Source organism: Hydra vulgaris, chromosome 03 (assembly GCF_038396675.1).
Source record: "Hydra vulgaris chromosome 03, alternate assembly HydraT2T_AEP".
NCBI classification, from domain to species: domain Eukaryota; kingdom Metazoa; phylum Cnidaria; class Hydrozoa; order Anthoathecata; family Hydridae; genus Hydra; species Hydra vulgaris.
In genome coordinates this window covers 70373219-70394596 of record NC_088922.1, presented here as the reverse complement: position 1 = coordinate 70394596, position 21378 = coordinate 70373219, and the positions used below count along the sequence as shown (strand labels likewise).

The 21378-nt window shown below is 29.5% G+C and overlaps 1 protein-coding gene across 1 annotated transcript; it reads left to right on the top strand.

The window, feature by feature from the left end:
• Positions 1-2161: 2161 nt before the first annotated feature.
• LOC136078888 (putative ankyrin repeat protein RF_0381) lies at positions 2162-3646 on the top strand. The gene has a single exon (XM_065794705.1). It carries the CDS (start codon positions 2162-2164, stop codon positions 3644-3646), a length of 1485 nt encoding a protein of 494 aa, XP_065650777.1.
• Positions 3647-21378: the final 17732 nt, after the last annotated feature.

The following is a 21378-nucleotide window of genomic DNA, read 5'->3' as shown; positions in this document are numbered from 1 at the left end:
AATCATACAGGTAAGTCTTCGATCATTGAAGCACTTATTTTTGCACTTTACGAAGAACATCCGCGGGCCCCCTTAAAAAAAGATATTATTCATAATGGCGCGACTTCATGCCGATTAGTGCTCGACTTTGAGCTCGACAGTAAGTTAGGAAAAATAACAAAATCAATGTATTCGTCCGGTAAACAAAATAACTCTGCATCACAATATCGATTCGATTATGCCGATGAAAACCGAACGCGCGGCGGTACAGTCGAAACTCTGAACGAAATAGAGAGCGTATTAGGTGATGCAGTTGGTGCACTTGCAAGTAGCTTTCAGCTGCAAGGAGCCGAATCAACCGGTTTCATCGGTATATCACCCAATGAGCGTAAAAGACTTATCGCTCGTGTTATGTGTCTCGGTTCATTCGAAAAACTTGAGCGCTCAACAGCGAAAGAATTAACAGAAGTCGGTGGAGAATTAAAATCTTTGATGACACAATTTCGCTGCGAAAGCGTCAATACTCTGAAGCAAAAAATATTATCATTCGACGAGAGCATAAAAAATACGACAGCAGACATTAATAATCTCAAAATTCTTGCAACTAAAGCACAACATGACGCATCCGAAGCTCAACGTTTGCTAGGTATTGAACAAGGACGTGCAGGAATAACTCTTGTCGAAAATATTCCATCTTGCGAAGATAATATCACTGTAGATGATTCAATAACTCGCAATGACGAGATCAACATGTTATATCGTCCGACTAAAGAAGAACTCATCGAAGCATCAAAGCATTTTCATAAACCATTCAATCGAGATATCGCAAAAAGTTGGGATCCGGTTGCGCATCAATTGGCCCGGCGAACCGTTGAAAATTTAAGAGATGTTCCGACATGTATGACGATACCTTATGAAAAAATCGTTCGCGATCACGAAGAAGCACTTAAAAAATATACAATATTATCTGTTAACGCTCATAACGATAATTCAATAGCATCATGTGCTACTGCATTAAAATCGAAACTCCGCCTCAATGAAAACTGCGAAGGATGCGCACATACATTGCAAATTATTAATGATGCTTTAAGCGGCGCAAACGAAGCAAAAATAGAACTCGATAAATCGAAATCATTATTAGATGAAGCAACAAAAATCAACGAAAAAAACAAAGCATTAACGCATTTGTGTTAACTTGAAAATGCGAAAGAACATAATCTTCGTATGCATGCACATGAAATTATCACATATGATAAAAATTCGCGAGCATATGGTGAAGTTAGAGCCGCATTATTGCGCGCAAATGCTGCGGCTGAAGCTTCCTATGCCGCGCAAAATGCAGTACAAAATAAAGAAGACAGTCTTAGGGGTTATAAACGATCACAACAAAAATTAGCAGATCAACTTATCATCGCTGAAAAATATGAGTCCACATTAAGACGCCAAAATGCGCTCAAATCGTATCGATCGGTTCTTCGGCCAGTTGGCGAAATAGGCGACAAACTCCTCGATAAAGGCCGTTCATCCTTAGAGAAACAAATTAATTTAGCACTCTGCGAACTTGGTGCGCGATTCCAGGCAATAATTAATCCCGATTATAGCATCAACATTTGCAACACAAATATACTTCCTGCGAGTCTCGGTAGCGGATATCAAAAATTTGTTCTTAGTCTTGCTGCGCGTCTCGCAATACGGCGATTATCCTCGAGTCCGCGTCCCGATGCGTTTATCATCGATGAAGGATTCGGTGTATGTAATGAAGAATATCTAGAATCAATGGCGATGGCACTTGAGTCACTCGCGTCTGCACCAGGTGGTCCGCGATTAGTATTCGTCGTATCGCATTTGGATACGTTAAAGATCCGATTGGAGCGCGTGATTGAAATCAAGCTACTACCAACTGGGAGTCGCATAGTCGCATCGCGTAATAACTCTTACGAATTGACTGAACCCATTGACGATCCGAATATAATTCCAGACTCGAATTATGCCAACAAAATATATTGCAAATTATGTCAACAAAGATTACAAATTTCCTGGAAAACACGACACATCAATTCTGCGAAACATCAATTCCGCATTAAAAAACAAAATAATTAATTAATAATTCATTTTTTTGATACTTGGTGAGCGCGCAAAATATAAAATTTGAATACCGATATATCTATCGATATATTGCAAAATGACTGCTCGTGCATTTTGCAGGAATAAATATGATTGCTATGAACGCGAATATAATAACATCTTGATCGTACAAGATGTTAAAGTAAAAGATTTTATCAAACCATTCGCATCAGATGGTATAAACATTATTTATAATGAAATTAATATTTCGCTTCTGAACGAAACAGATAGTAAAGGATTCTCAGCAATACATCATACATTATATAATAAGAAATTCACAGATTTACAAAAAATTAGTATTATCGAAGATCTCATAGATCATGGAGCTGATCCATTTATATTAACTATACATGGCAAAAGTGCATTCATTTGCGCATGCGAACTTGGATACCTCGATATTGTAAAAATTATGTGTAAACATAAAAATTGCAATGTTAATGCGACGTCTCTTCGTGGATGGCCAGCAATACAATTTGCCCTCGAAGCAAATAAACTACTGGTCGTGGAATTCCTCCTATCGATCGGCGCATCAATCACAATGTCGAGTTCGTGTGGTGAATCAATGTACCATACTATTGCGAGAGTTGGTGATGACTCAATACGTTCAACCTCGACTATACTCACGTATGTATCTCAAATGAAAGATATAAAAGATAATCGTGGAAGAACACCATTACATATCGCATGTACATATGGTAGATTAGCGATAGTTAAATTGTTACTTGAACACGGAGCAGATGCTCCGATCGCCGATGACTATGGTGAAACATCGACAAAAAAATTGATCGATTGGTTCAATACCAAAGGATCAAGATTAGCATCAGATGAAATATTTGATCGACTTCAATACACGATATCAGTCGATAATATTCGTCAAATACAAAGTATCGTAAATAATAAAACAACTAATAATGGAGATACTGAGATGCACATTGCAGTGCGCGAAAATAATATCGAGTATATCACCAATAACAATTCGATCAATGATGAAAATGATGATGCATTGACTCCATTACTTCTCGCCATTAAATGCAACAATGTCGAAGCATTCAGAATATTATTATCGGCATGTGATGATATAAATCAAACTAATAGTCAAGGACTTACTCCGCTCAATTTAGTTTCTGCGACAGGAAACACCGGTATAGTCAGAATACTGCTCGAACAAGATAATATCGATGTCAATAAAAGTGACAAGAGCGGATATTCACCTCTTAATAATGCGGCAAGAGGTCAATTTGACGAAATAGTTATGATGTTATTTAAAAAAGGAGCAGATATCAATGCTAAAGCGAAAGATGGAAGAACAGTATATAAAAATGCGTGTTTAGTTCAACGATTGTCGATATCAACCATGATGATGTTATTAATTAATGGTGTCAAAATCAATGATAAAGAAGGTAAAACTGGATACAAAATATTCAGAAATATATTTAATGCAGCTGTAGCATTGTACGAACAATCGCCCGATTATTTAGCGAAGCATTGTTGTCAATTTATGAAAGAATCGATCAATATCATTGATTCTATTCATAATTTATAATGATTAATCTTTATTTTTTTATACACCGCCCGCATAACAAAAAAATAAATTATAATTACATTCATATTTTTTTTAGAATATCCGGCTCATACTCGAATGGAGATTTAGTAGTAGTAGAAGTATCTCCTTTATAGGTTTCTTCCGAATTATATCCAAAATTTGGATCATTAATATTTAATTTTTCGATTAATGAAACATCATCATCTATTTCGGATGGTTTTTTACTATCGTTGTTAACGGTAATAAAACTTGATTCATTAAAATATATTAAATATATTTTCCCTAAATTTAGTTACTAAATCATTTCTCCCAATTTGTTTGAGATTATCAATAAATGACAACGCCGCTTCACGATCATGTTTAAGTTCTAAATTCTAAAGTTCATTCATCAAATCATCACTACTTTTGATTGTTTCAATTTTATTTTTTAAAATATCTTGATATATATGTTTTAGGTATCTTATATCCTTTTGTAGGAGATCTTTTGAAAATTCAAGTAAAGCAGTTATAATTTTTCTTTCTAAAGACATTTTTACTAAATATAATAATTATTCAAATTTATATTTTTTATAATCATAAAAAAAATATAAATCTTATTATTAATTATTAGGAGATCATTATCGTTAATTATTAAAAATCATCACTGCTAATTATCAATATCATCATTATTAATTATCAAATTATATTAATTACTATTAAAAATTATTATTTTTTTATTATTGTTCGATTACAAATGAACAATTATCATCAACTGATGATATTTTTTCTGCGTTAGTTGATGTCGTTGCATCAACTGTCGTTGCATCAACAGTTGATGTCATTGCATCAACAATTGATGTCGTTGCATCAATTGTTGGTATTAATGCATCCATACTTGATATATCAAGTATAATTTAATATTCAAATTTAAGGGCGATAAACATCTTCATATCGATGATATAATAAAGGAGGTTCATTATGACGATGAGGACTTTAACGATACTTCATATCTAGTTCAAACAATTTACGATAAACAATCGAGTTATAATCCTTAAAGTTAAAATATTTAATATTTTCATCATACATTTCATCGTTACCAGATATAATTCTTTTAATAAAATAGTGAACCTTGTTATAACGACTTCGACTATGTTTAATATCGATACTTTTACAACGATAATCAAACATACCTATATTTTCGAAAAACGAAAATATATCAAATGATACGTCACATATTCCAAAAATACCCGAATTAATTCTACCTTGATGTACTTCATTTATTATCGCATCATATTTTTTCAATGTACGATGTAAATTAATATCATTTATCGATAACATCGATTTCATATTAAAATGTGATATAATCATTTTGATCACATCTTCGAAATTTTTGCAATTATTATCAACGCATTCTTCTATACAATTAATAAGTTTATCGCATCGATGTGGATCAACAAAAAATAAATAATATATCATCTGAATGTGCCGCATCACATATAATAAAAAATTAAAATTATATATCATTTTTTTGTTACTAACGTATGAGCATTCTATATATACCTTTCAGTACCACCTGAAAGATCATCTGTTTCAGATGATTTGTTATTGAATTTTTGTTCATAAAATTTAAGATATATTTCAGTGTGAAATATTTTTGCAAGATACTGTTTATTAATTTAATTCAGTACTTCGATAAAATCTTTAATACTTTTTTCATCAATAAAAATACTTTGTTTAAGTATATTCATAAGTGATGTACCATCTTTTATTATTTCTCTTTCGTTTTTTAATTTAAATCTATAAATAAATAATATTTTTTTTACATCTGCTGTGAGAAGATGTTGTGCGAATTTAACAAGAGCAAGATTTAATTCTCGTTCAGTCATTCTTATCAAGTATAATATACAAATTCAAATTTATGTATTCCAATATAAATGATATAATTAAATTTTTAAGAACTCGTCGAATTTCGACGACAAATTATTCACGATCATATATCCGATATTATCGTAATAAAATAATAATAATTATCTATGATAACATATTCATCTTATGATTAACAAATTTGAAACGGAACACATACATGAATAAGAATATGGCTAATCCTATTTCTATCGAATTAATACAAACTCTTTATGAAATAGGATCAAAGATAAGTAATAATCTTTCACTTGCAGATCAAATAAATTTCGTTCATGATTTAAAGATTTTTTCAGAAAAATTAGACACTAAAATCAAAATGTCAGAATCAAATAATGGTAATGATAAATTTTTCGATTAATAACGAGATAGAAAATGCATTATATGAATTATGTGCATCACAAAAGAAAATCTCAGATTTATCAAATAAAATTAATCAAACAACCAAAAAAATTATAAAAGAAATAGATAAAAAATCATGTGAATAGTTCTAATATTTATTGTTATTTTTTAACTTTCACAAATCAATATATATTAACTATTTAATCTAAAATTTGTACTTATGTGTATTTATAATTAATACATTTGAAACAAAATATATACATGAACATAACAATGCCTCAATCAAATGAACAACTAAAACGCATTCTTGAAGAAATATTTATATTTCTAACAATACATGTTTCGATTGCAAACCAACTTAGGGGGGTTCCCCCCTATTGTCAAACGATAAATAAATATTATACAATAACTTTTGCGCATCATGTTCATAACTTTTCATGCATCGCATCCACAACTTTCGCGCATCGCATTCATAACTTTCGCGCATCATGTTCACATTTTTTGCGTATTATAATCATAAATAATTAATAATTATTCGATGATGTCATACTAAGGGGGTTCCCCCCTCTTTAACCCATATTGTCAAAAAATAAATAATCACTACTTGATAACCCTCATGCGCGCATCACTGCAAAAATAAATAATTATTACCCGATAACATTTATGCACACATCTCGTCAAAAAATAAATAATAATTATTAAATAATTATGATCATCCCATCAAAAAATAAATAAACATTGTTTGATAATATTCATTATCGTCTCATCAAAAAATAAATAACTCATATGCGCGCATTACTGCAAAAAATAAATAAACATTTATGATCAAATTTCATCAATCATTCATGGTCATATTGTCAAAAAAACAAATAACCTCATGCGGGCATATAAATAATAAATATTTGGAAACATTCATTGATCATTCTCGTCAAATAATTAATTATATAATTAATTACTTGATGACTTCACGCGCGCACATATTATGCGCATCGCATCCACATTTTTTTGCGCATCATCTTCACAACTTTCGCACATCATGTTCATAAATAATCATTATTTGATAACCCTCATGCTAAGGGGGTTCCTTCCTTAAACCCCCCTATTGTCAAAAAATAAATAATTCATACTATATAACCCACATGCGCGCATCGTTGTTATTTATGTACACCCTCATGCGCGCATTACTGAAAAAATAAATAATCATTACTTGATAACATTCATGACCACATCTCATCAATAAATATTTGAAAACATTCATGCGCGCATTAGTGCAATCATTCATGCGCACACAATTATCAAATAATAAATAATAATTATCTGATAACCCCTATTGTCAAATAATATTTTTTATCGCATTCATATTTTTTTATGCATCGCATACACAACTTATGCGCATCGCATACACAACTTATGCGCATTGCATACACAACTTATGCGCATCGCATACACAACTTATGCGCATCGCATACACAACTTATGCGCATCGCATACACAACTTATGCGCATCGCATACACAACTTATGCGCATCGCATACACAACTTATGCGCATCGCATACACAACTTATGCGCATCGCATACACAACTCATGCGCATCGCATTCATAAATAATTAATAGTTATTTGACGACGTCACACTAAGGGGTTACCCCCCTTAAACCCCCATATTGTCAACAAATAAATAATCATTATCTGGAAACTCGTATGATCATCCTCATCAAATAATATTTATTTATTATTTGATGACGTCACTCGCGCCCACATAAAATTTATGATCATATATAATCGTTATGATTTTCTCGCATCATAGTCATGATTTTTTTTTCGCGCATCGCATCCACAACTTTCGCACATCATGTTAATAAATAATAAATATTACTCGATAACATTCGCGCGCACCCTCATCAAAAAATAAATAATCACTACTCGATGACGTCACGACCGCATATATAAAATTTGTGATCATATCAATTAAGGGAGGGGTTCCCCTTAAACGCCATATTGTCAAACAATAAATAAAAATATTATACAATAACTTTTGCGCATCGCATTCACAACTTATGCGCATCGCATTCACATTTTTTTTGCGCATCATCATTATAAATAATTAATAATTATTCGATGATGTCTTACTAAGAAGTTCCCTTAAACTTCATATTGTCAAAAAATAAATAACCCTCATGCGCGCATCCTTGCAAAAAATTATTATCTGAAATTATTATCTGAAAACTCGCATGACCATCTTATCAAAAAAATAAATAATCATTACTTGATGACGTCACGGGCGCATCCTTGCAAAAAATAAATAATCATTATCTGGAAACTCGCATAATCATTCTCATCAAAAAATAAATAATCATTCATTTTTATCCTCGTCAATCATATATGATCATCTGCATCAAAAAATAAATAATTAATACTCGATAACATTCATGATTAACTGATCAACAAATAAATAATCACTACTTGATAACCCTCATGCGCGCATCAATGCAAAAAATAAATAATTCATACTATATAACATTTATGATCATCTCATCAATCATTACTTGATGACGTCACGCGCGCATCACCGCAAAAAATAAATAATTAATACTCGATAACCCTCATGCACACTTCTCATCAAAAAATAAATAATTATTATTCGATAACCCTCACGCGCGCATCACTGCAAACATTATGCGCGCATAATTATCAAAAACTAAATAATAATTATTTGATAATAATCATGATCATCTAAGCGGGTTCCCCCCCTTAAACCCCCTATTGTCAAAACATAAATAAACATTTATGCGAACATCCTCATTGAAAAAAATAATAAATATTCGATAACATTATGCTCATCGCATCAAATATTATTTGATAACCCTCATGCGCGCATAGTTGCAAAAAATAAATAAACATTATCTGGAAACTCTCATGATCATCCTTGTCAAAAAATAAATTAACTCGCATAATCATCCTCATCAAAAAATAAATAACCATTCATGATTATCCTCATCAAAAAATAAATAATAATTATTCGATATCATACATGATCACATCTCATCAATCATACATGATCGCATCTCATCAATCATACATGATCGCATCTCATCAATCATACATGATCGCATCTCATCAATCATACATGATCATTACTTGATAACTCTCATGACCCATATCTCATCAACAAATGTTTATTTTTTGATAACTCTTATGCGCGCATTATTACAAAAATAAATAATAATTATTCGACAACCCTCGGGTTCCCCATTAAACCCCATATTGTCAAAAAATAAATAAACATTATTTAATAATATTCATGACCATATCTCATCAAGAAATAAATAATTATTTGATAACCCGCATGCGCGCATTATTGCAAAAATAAATAATAATTATCTGGAAACTAACATGAATATTCTCATCAATCATGCATGGTCATCTCATCAAAAAATAAATATTCACTACTTGATAACCCGAATGCGCGCATCGTTGCAAAAAACAATTAATAATTACTCGATAACTCACATAATCATCTATATCAAAAAATAAATAATTAATACTCAATAATATTCATGATCATCTCATCAACCATACATGATCATCTCATCAACCATACATGATCATCTCATCAACCATACATGATCATCTCATCAACCATACATGATCATCTCATAAACCATACATGATCATCTCATCAATTATTATTTGATAACCCTCACGCGCGCATTACTGCAAAAAATAAATAATTCATACTATATAACATTTATGATCATCCTCGTCAAAAAATAAATCAACTCTCATAATCATCTGCATCAAAAAATAAATAATAAATATATTATAACATATATGCGCGCATTAGTGCAAAAAATAAATAATTCATACTAAATAACATTTATGATTATCCTCATCATAAAATAAATAAACATTTATGATCATCATCGTCAAAAAAGAAATTAACTCTCATAATCATCTGCATCAAAAAATAAATAATAATTATCTGAATACTCATATGATCATCCTCGTCAAAAAATAAATAATAAATATCTGATAACCCACATGCTAAGGGGGTTCCCCCTTAAACCCCCATATTGTCAAAAAATAAATAATAATTATATGATAACCCTCATGTGTGCACATCACAAACTTTTATTAATTATATATTAACATGTGATGCGCACGATCACAAACATCTATTAATTATTTTTCAACATGTGATGCGCGCGATCACAAACAAATAAAAAATTATTTTTTAACATGTGATGCGCACGATTACAAACATCGATTAATTATTTTTCAACATGTGTGCATTGTTGCAAAAATAAATGATCATCTCATCAAAAAATAAATAATAAATATTTGTTAACATATATGCTCATCCTCATCAATTATTATCTGAAAACCCTCATGCGCGCATTACTGCAAAAAATCAATAATTCATACTATATAACATTCATGATCATCCTTGTCAAAAAATAAATAAACATTCATGATTATCATCATCAAAAAATAAATAAACTCGCATAATCATCTGCATCAAAAAATAAATAATTAATGCTCGATAACATTCATGATCATCTAAGGGGTTCCCCCTTAAACCCCTATTGTCAAAAAATAAATATTCATGATTATCCTCATCAAAAAATAAATAAACATCTCATCAAAAATAAATAATCCTTATCTGATAACCTTCATGCGCGCATTACTGCAAAAAATAAATAATAACTATATGATAACCCTCATGTGTGCATCGTTGCAAAAATAAATAATCATCTCATCAAAAAATAAATGATCATCTCATCAAAAAATAAATAATCATCTCATCAATAAATAAATAATAAATATTTGTTAACATATATGCTCATCCTTATGCGCGCATCACTGTAAAAAATAAATTATTCATACTATATAACATTCATGATTATCCTCATCAAAAAATAAATAAACATCTCATCAAAAAATAAATAATAATTATTCGATAACATATATGCGCGCATTACTGCAAAAAATAAATAAACATCTCATCAAAAAATAAATAAACTCGCATAACATTCGCATCAAAAAATAAATAAACATTCATGATCATCTCATCGAAAAATAAATAAACATTCATGAACATCTCATCAAAAAATAAATAATAAATATTTGTTAACATATATGCGCGCATCACTGCAAAAATAAATAATAAATATTTGTTAACATATATGCGCGCATTACTGCAAAAAATAAATAATCATCTCATCAAAAATTAAATAATAAATATTTGAAAACATTTATGATCATCCTCATCAATTATTATCTGATAACCCTCATGCGCGCATCACTGCAAATCATCGTCAAAAAATAAATAATCATCTTATCAAAAAATAAATAAACTCGCATAATCATCTCATCAAAAATAAATAAACATTCATGATCATTTTATCAAAAAATAAATAAACATTCATGATCATCTCATCAAAAAATAAATAAACATCTCACCAAAAATTAAATAATAAATATTTGTTAACATATATGCGCGCATTACTGCAAAAAATAAATAAACATCCCATCAAAAATTAAATAATAAATATTTGACAACATTATGATAACCCTCATGCGCGCATTACTGCAAAAAAAAAATAATTCATACTATATAACATTCATGATCATCCTTGTCAAAAAATAAACATCTCATCAAAAAATAAATAATAAATATTTGATAACATTCATGCGCGCATTATTACAAAAATAAATAATCATCTCATCAAAAAATAAATAAACTCGCATAATCATCTGCATCAAAAAATAAATAAACATTCATGATCATTTCATCAAAAAATAAATAATAATTATTCGATAACATATATGCGCGCATTACTGCAAAAAATAAATAATCATCTCATCAAAAATTAAATAATAAATATTTGTTAACATATATGCGCGCATTACTGCAAAAAATAAAAAATAAGGGTGAAGATGTGACGTCTCATGATTTCGAAAAGCGGTTAACACGAATCCCCGAAGCAGTAGAAATTATGCGCAACCTAAAGATGCCGTTCGTCGCAAAGGGATATATTCGATTATCAAAAAATTCGCTCATGAAGGAAATCAAAACCGTTTACGAAGCTAAACGACCATACAAAATTGACGGTCTTATATTCGTTGAACCAGGCAAACTATATAGCCAAACGACAAATTATAAATGAAAACCATCCGAACACAATACAATCGATGTAGTTGCGCGTCGTGCACCCCCGAGTGTTCTCGGTAAAAAACCATTTATTGATCGACCGAATCACAAAATTTATTTCTTGTTTGTCGGGATAAATTCTGACCTCTATCGGAGGATCGGTCTTCAATGGTGTCCGGGATATGCGGAATTATTTGGTTCGAATGATATGAGTAATTATTTTCCTATACAGTTCTCACCAAGTGATCCGCTCGCATATATTTATCAACATCCCCCGGAGGGTGCCGCCGAAATCGATGGAAAAATTATTGGGATTCGCTGCACCGGTAAATGTATTGCAGCAGGTGGTGGTATGCCCTTAGTTGATTGGGGAAATCGTTCGCATTCGCGATGACCGACGGCGCGAACTCGCATCAAAAAAATAATTTGGGAATGATTTCTATACGGCCGAACTTATCTGGCTCAACTATGTTGATCCATTCCCGCTTGAACAACTTTGGGAAGGACCGTTAGGAGACTATTTCATGAAGACAAAAAATGGAATATATCATGCGACACGATCAATTTTGTTAAATCTCAACGTATGGCTTCACTAAAACATGCGAGTTGGGTCGTTGATATCGGCATAGGTAAAGGTCAAGATCTTGGTCGATATCTTGATGCGGAAATTCAACATCTTGTTGCGATCGATGTTGATCGCGCTGCATTATCAGAATTAGTGCGGCGTAAATATAATTATGCAAAACGCTCTGTCGAATCAAAGAAACACATACATTCATCAACAACGATTCATATCCTTGCAGAAAATGCTAATTATCAATTTAATAAAAATATCGAACGACTCGAATCACTCGGTCTCACTAGAGCGACAGCAGACGCATTAGTATGCAATCTTGCAGTTCATTACTTTCTCGCGGATATATCCGCGATGCGTTACTTTGTTGCATTAGCGCGCAATATTGTTAAGGTCGGAGGTCATGTCATGATGACGATACTGATAGGAGAAAATGTTCATGCTGCATTGAAGCAAATACCTGAAGGTGGAACATGGGATATTTTTGAAGGTACACCACCGGCGCGAAAATATTCTATAAAGCGCTTATATAGCAGCGATAATCTTGAAGTCGCAGGTCAACGCATTGGTGTTTTACTTTCGTTTAGCGATGGTCAATATATGAAGAATTTCTCGTCAATACGGAAAGCGTTTACTGCGGAATTTGTGGCGCGCGGCTTTAAGCTTGTCGCATTAACAAATATATCGCAAAATATTCCAGATTTTGAAGTGCGCAATCGTTCTCTTGCTGGTAAACTTACCATTGGTGATCGTAAATGGTTATCATTATATGGAGAACTTGTTTATCAGCGAATTAGTTGATTCGCGAACAATCAGTGAAAATTTGAATTATAAAATATTGATAATATCAAAATGAATAACATTAAAATGAATATTAAAAAAATAAATAATAAAAAGAGTGCAGAACAAAAAGAAAAAGAATTAATCGAAGAAGCAAAAAATCGAGAAATAATCGATTTTTATAAATTAACAGATTTGTTTCGTGCTGTTCCATGCAAAGAACAATATACAAAAGAAAACGCACTTACAATATTTTATAGTGATACAAAATTACCTAAAGAAAGATTTAATCAGTTAAATTTAAAGTATTCATATAATAAAATATTAGATATCGAAGATAAAAAATATCTTGATAAATTTATATATTCTAAGGATATAAGAATTATTATTAATATGCCAATATGTTATATATTCGAATTTATGAAAACTGGGACAATTGTAAATAAATCATTAAATTTATTACATGCATGTATTAAATATAAAATATCCTTTATTTCACTATACGAAAATTATATTTCAGAAGAATTTTCATTACCTTTCACCACCGATGAGAATGAAAAAGCAAAAAGTGAAATAGCAATGTATTGCAAAGTTATTGATTATATTATTTACAAAAATTGGGACGTATAATAAATTTGAATCTTTATTTTTTGTACTCTATATACACAATGAATTTTGCAAATTTCTCAAATAATATAATTCAAAATTTAAATAATCTTCACCCCGATATAAGGCAAAAATTTTATAACATAAAATATACGGGAATTAAATTACATAATCTTCAAACTGTATATCACATCATTAATGATGAAAAAATAATTGATTGGAATGGATTCCAATATAAAGAATTATTCATCAATACTAAGCGATACGATTTAAATTTCGAATCGCTTATCAATGCATGCATAATATATGATATATCGATTTATAATCTTTACCACCATTGTTATCTTACAAAAAATAATTTTAAATATTTTATTTTACAAATAATTAAAAGAGATTATTTATGGTATAAAAATCTTATTGCAGCAAATACAAAAATATTTAAAGAAGTTAAAGATAAAATAAAAATAACTAAACATAAAGGAAAAATAATTAGTACTAAAATTGTTAGTAATAAAATAATTATTTATAAAATTTTAAAAAATCAGAAATAAAGGTGAAATGATGATGAAACATATTTTTGATAATTTCAAAGAAAAATATCCATATAATATGATAAAACCTTTATTCCCTCTTCGCAAAAATTGAATTTGTATTTTTTTATATATTAATGCAATGAATTATAGCGAAAAAGAAAAATATGAAATTTTCCGGTTTTATAAATATACCGAAAATAATTTCATCGTTACCAGATATAATTCTTTTAATAAAATAGTGAACCTTGTTATAACGACTTCGACTATGTTTAATATCGATACTTTCACAACGATAATCAAACATACCTATATTTTCGAAAAACGAAAATATATCAAATGATACGTCACATATTCCAAAAATACCCGAATTAATTCAACCTTGATGTACTTCATTTATTATCGCATCATATTTTTTCAATGTACGATGTAAATTAATATCATTTATCGATAACATGGATTTCATATTAAAATGTGATATAATCATTTTGATCACATCTTCGAAATTTTGGCAATTATTATCAACGCATTCTTCTATACAATTAATAAGTTTATCGCATCGATGTGGATCAACAAAAAATAAATAATATATCATCTGAATGTGCCGCATCACATATAATAAAAAATTAAAATTATATATCATTTTTTTGTTACTAACGTATGAGCATTCTATATATATCTTTCAGTACCACCTGAAAGATCATCTGTTTCAGATGATTTGTTATTGAATTTTTGTTCATAAAATTTAAGATATATTTCAGTGTGAAATATTTTTGCAAGATACTGTTTATTAATTTAATTCAGTACTTCGATAAAATCTTTAATACTTTTTTCATCAATAAAAATACTTTGTTTAAGTATATTCATAAGTGATGTACCATCTTTTATTATTTCTCTTTCGTTTTTTAATTTAAATCTATAAATAAATAATATTTTTTTTACATCTGCTGTGAGAAGATGTTGTGCGAATTTAACAAGAGCAAGATTTAATTCTCGTTCAGTCATTCTTATCAAGTATAATATACAAATTCAAATTTATGTATTCCAATATAAATGATATAATTAAATTTTTAAGAACTCGTCGAATTTCGACGACAAATTATTCACGATCATATATCCGATATTATCGTAATAAAATAATAATAATTATCTATGATAACATATTCATCTTATGATTGACAAATTTGAAACGAAAACACATCATAAATAAGAATATGACTAATCATATTTTTCTCGAATTGACACAAATTCTTATTGAAATAGGATCCAAAATAAGTAATAATCTTTCACCCTGAAGAACAAATAAATTTCGTTAATGCTTTAAAGATTTTTTCAAAAAAATTGGACAATAAAGTCAAAAATGTCAGAAACAAATAATGATAATATAAATTTTTCGATTAATAACGAGATAGAAAATGCATTATATGAATTATGTGCATCACAAAAGAAAATCTCAGATTTATCAAATAAAATTAATCAAATAACCAAAAAAATTATAAAAGAAATAGATAAAAAAATCATGTGAATAGTTCTAATAATTATTGTTATTTTTTAACTTTCACAAATCAATATATATTAACTATTTAATCTAAAATTTGTACTTATGTGTATTTATAATTAATACATTTGAAACAAAATATATACATGAACATAACAACGCCTCAATCAAATGAACAACTAAAACGCATTCTTGAAGAAATATTTATATTTCTAACAATACATGTTTCGATTGCAAACCAACTTAGGGGGGTTCCCCCCTATTGTCAAACGATAAATAAATATTATACAATAACTTTTGCGCATCATGTTCATAACTTTTCATGCATCGCATCCACAACTTTCGCGCATCGCATTCATAACTTTCGCGCATCATGTTCACATTTTTTGCGTATTATAATCATAAATAATTAATAATTATTCGATGATGTCATACTAAGGGGGTTCCCCCCTCTTTAACCCATATTGTCAAAAAATAAATAATCACTACTTGATAACCCTCATGCGCGCATCACTGCAAAAATAAATAATTATTACCCGATAACATTTATGCACACATCTCGTCAAAAAATAAATAATAATTATTAAATAATTATGATCATCCCATCAAAAAATAAATAAACATTGTTTGATAATATTCATTATCGTCTCATCAAAAAATAAATAACTCATATGCGCGCATTACTGCAAAAAATAAATAAACATTTATGATCAAATTTCATCAATCATTCATGGTCATATTGTCAAAAAAACAAATAACCTCATGCGGGCATATAAATAATAAATATTTGGAAACATTCATTGATCATTCTCGTCAAATAATTAATTATATAATTAATTACTTGATGACTTCACGCGCCGCACATATTATGCGCATCGCATCCACATTTTTTTGCGCATCATCTTCACAACTTTCGCACATCATGTTCATAAATAATCATTATTTGATAACCCTCATGCTAAGGGGGTTCCTTCCTTAAACCCCCCTATTGTCAAAAAATAAATAATTCATACTATATAACCCACATGCGCGCATCGTTGTTATTTATGTACACCCTCATGCGCGCATTACTGAAAAAATAAATAATCATTACTTGATAACATTCATGACCACATCTCATCAATAAATATTTGAAAACATTCATGCGCGCATTAGTGCAATCATTCATGCGCACACAATTATCAAATAATAAATAATAATTATCTGATAACCCCTATTGTCAAATAATATTTTTTATCGCATTCATATTTTTTTATGCATCGCATACACAACTTATGCGCATCGCATTCATAAATAATTAATAGTTATTTGACGACGTCACACTAAGGGGTTCCCCCCCTTTAACCCCCATATTGTCAACAAATAAATAATCATTATCTGGAAACTCGTATGATCATCCTTATCAAATAATATTTATTTATTAATTGATGACGTCACTCGCGCCCATATAAAATTTATGATCATATAATCGTTATGATTTTCTCGCATCATAGTTATGATTTTTTTTTCGCGCATCGCATCCACAACTTTCGCACATCATGTTCATAAATAATAAATATTACTCGAAAACATTCGCGCGCACCCTCATCAAAAAATAAATAATCACTACTCGATGACGTCACGACCGCATATATAAAATTTGTGATCATATCAATTAAGGGAGGGGTTCCCCCTTAAACGCCATATTGTCAAACAATAAATAAAAATATTATACAATAACTTTTGCGCATCGCATTCACAACTTATGCGCATCGCATTCACATTTTTTTTGCGCATCATAATCATAAATAATTATTCGATGATGTCTTACTAAGAGGTTTCCTTAAAAAACCCCATATTGTCAAAAAATAAATAACCCTCATGCGCGCATCCTTGCAAAAAATAAATAAATATTATCTGAAAACTCGCATGACCATCTTATCAAAAAAATAAATAATCATTACTTGATGACGTCACGCGCGCATCCTTGCTAAAAATAAATAATCATTATCTGGAAACTCGCATAATCATTCTCATCAAAAAATAAATAATCATTCATGATCATCCTCGTCAATCATATATGATCATCTGCATCAAAAAATAAATAATTAATACTCGATAACATTCATGATTATCTGATCAACAAATAAATAATCACTACTTGATAACCCTCATGCGCGCATCTATGCAAAAAATAAATAATTCATACTTTATAACATTTATGATCATCTCATCAATCATTACTTGATGACGTCACGCGCGCATCGTTGCAAAAAATAAATAATCCTTATCTGGAAACTCGCATGTGCGCATCATTGTCAAAAAAATAAATAATCATTACTTGAAAACTCGCATGACCATCTTATCAATCATTACTTGATGACGTCACGCGCGCATCACCGCAAAAAATAAATAATTAATACTCGATAAGCCTCATGCACACTTCTCATCAAAAAATAAATAATTATTATTCGATAACCCGCACGCGCGCATCACTGCAAACATTATGCGCGCATAATTATCAAAAAATAAATAATAATTATTTGATAATATTTATGATCATCTAAGGGGGTTCCCCCCCATAAACCCCCTATTGTCAAAAAATAAATAAACATTTATGAGAACATCCTCATCGAAAAAAATAATAAATATTCGATAACATTATGCTCATCGCATCAATTATTATTTGATAACCCTCATGCGCGCATAGTTGCAAAAAATAAATAAACATTATCTGGAAACTCTCATGATCATCCTTGTCAAAAAATAAATTAACTCGCATAATCATCCTCATCAAAAAATAAATAACCATTCATGATTATCCTCATCAAAAAATAAATAATAATTATTCGATATCATACATGATCACATCTCATCAATCATACATGATCGCATCATCAATCATACAACATGATCGCATCTCATCAATCATACATGATCGCATCTCATCAATCATACATGATCATTACTTATTAACTCTCATGACCCATATCTCATCAACAAATATTTATTTTTTGATAACTCTTATGCGCGCATTATTACAAAAATAAATAATAATAATTCGACAACCCTCGGGTTCCCCATTAAACCCCATATTGTCAAAAAATAAATAAACATTATTTAATAATATTCATGACCATATCTAATCAAGAAATAAATAATTATTTGATAACCCGCATGCGCGCATTATTGCAAAAATTAATAATAATTATCTGGAAACTAACATGAATATTCTCATCAATCATGCATGGTCATCTCATCAAAAAATAAATAATCACTACTTGATAACCCGAATGCGCGCATCGTTGCAAAAAACAATTAATAATTACTCGATAACTCACATAATCATCCATATCAAAAAATAAATAATTAATACTCAATAATATTCATGATCATCTCATCAACCATACATGACCATCTCATCAACCATACATGATCATCTCATCAACCATACATGATCATCTCATCAACCATACATGATCATCTCATCAATCATACATGATCATCTCATCAATTATTATTTGATAACCCTCATGCGCGCATTACTGCAAAAAATAAATAATTCATACTATATAACATTTATGATCATCCTCGTTAAAAAATAAATTAACTCTCATAATCATCTGCATCAAAAAATAAATAATAAATATATTATAACATATATGCGCGCATTAGTGCAAAAAATAAATAATTCATACTATATAACATTTATGATTATCCTCATCATAAAATAAATAAACATTTATGATCATCATCGTCAAAAAATAAATTAACTCTCATAATCATCTGCATCAAAAAATAAATAATAATTATCTGAATACTCAAATGATCATCCTCGTCAAAAAATAAATAATAAATATCTGATAACCCATATGCTAAGGGGGTTCCCCCTTAAACCCCCATATTGTCAAAAAATAAATAATAATTATATGATAACCCTCATGTGTGCACATCACAAACTTTTATTAATTATATATTAACATGTGATGCGCACGATCACAAACATCGATTAATTATTTTTCAACATGTGATGCGCGCGATCACAAACAAATAAAAAATTATTTTTCAACATGTGATGCGCACGATCACAAACATCGATTAATTATTTTTCAACATGTGTGCATTGTTGCAAAAATAAATGATCATCTCATCAAAAAATAAATAATAAATATTTGTTAACATATATGCTCATCCTCATCAATTATTATCTGATAACCTTCATGCGCGCATTACTGCAAAAAATCAATAATTCATACTATATAACATTCATGATCATCCTTGTCAAAAAATAAATAAACATTCATGATTATCATCATCAAAAAATAAATAAACTCGCATAATCGTCTGCATCAAAAAATAAATAATTAATACTCGATAACATTCATGATCATCTAAGGGGTTCCCCCCTTAAACCCCTGTTGTCAAAAAATAAATATTTATGATTATCCTCATCAAAAAATAAATAAACATCTCATCAAAAATAAATAATCCTTATTTGATATCCCCTCATGCGCGCATTACTGCAAAAAATAAATAATAATTATATGATAACCCTCATGTGTGCATCGTTGCAAAAATAAATAATCATCTCATCAGAAAATAAATGATCATCTCATCAAAAAATAAATAATCATCTCATCAAAAATTAAATAATAAATATTTGTTAACATATATGCTCATCCTCATGCGCGCATCACTGCAAAAAATAAATTATTCATACTATATAACATTCATGATTATCCTCATCAAAAAATAAATAAACATCTCATCAAAAAATAAATAATAATTATTCGATAACATATATGCGCGCATTACTGCAAAAAATAAATAATCATCTCATCAAAAATTAAATAATAAATATTTGTTAACATTTATGCGCGCATTACTGCAAATAATAAATAAACATCTCATTAAAAAATAAATAAACTCGCATAACATTCGCATCAAAAAATAAATAAACATTCATGATCATCTCATCGAAAAATAAATAAACATTCATGAACATCTCATCAAAAATTAAATAATAAATATTTGTTAACATATATGCGCGCATCACTGCAAAAATAAATAATAAATATTTGTTAACATATATGCGCGCATTACTGCAAAAAATAAATAATCATCTCATCAAAAATTAAATAATAAATATTTGAAAACATTTATGATCATCCTCATCAATTATTATCTGATAACCCTCATGCGCGCATAACTGCAAATCATCGTCAAAAAATAAATAATCATCTTATCAAAAAATAAATAAACTCGCATAATCATCTCATCAAAAATAAATAATAAATATTTGAAAACATTCATGATTATCTTCATCAAAAAATAAATAAACATTCATGATCATCTCATCAAAAAATAAAT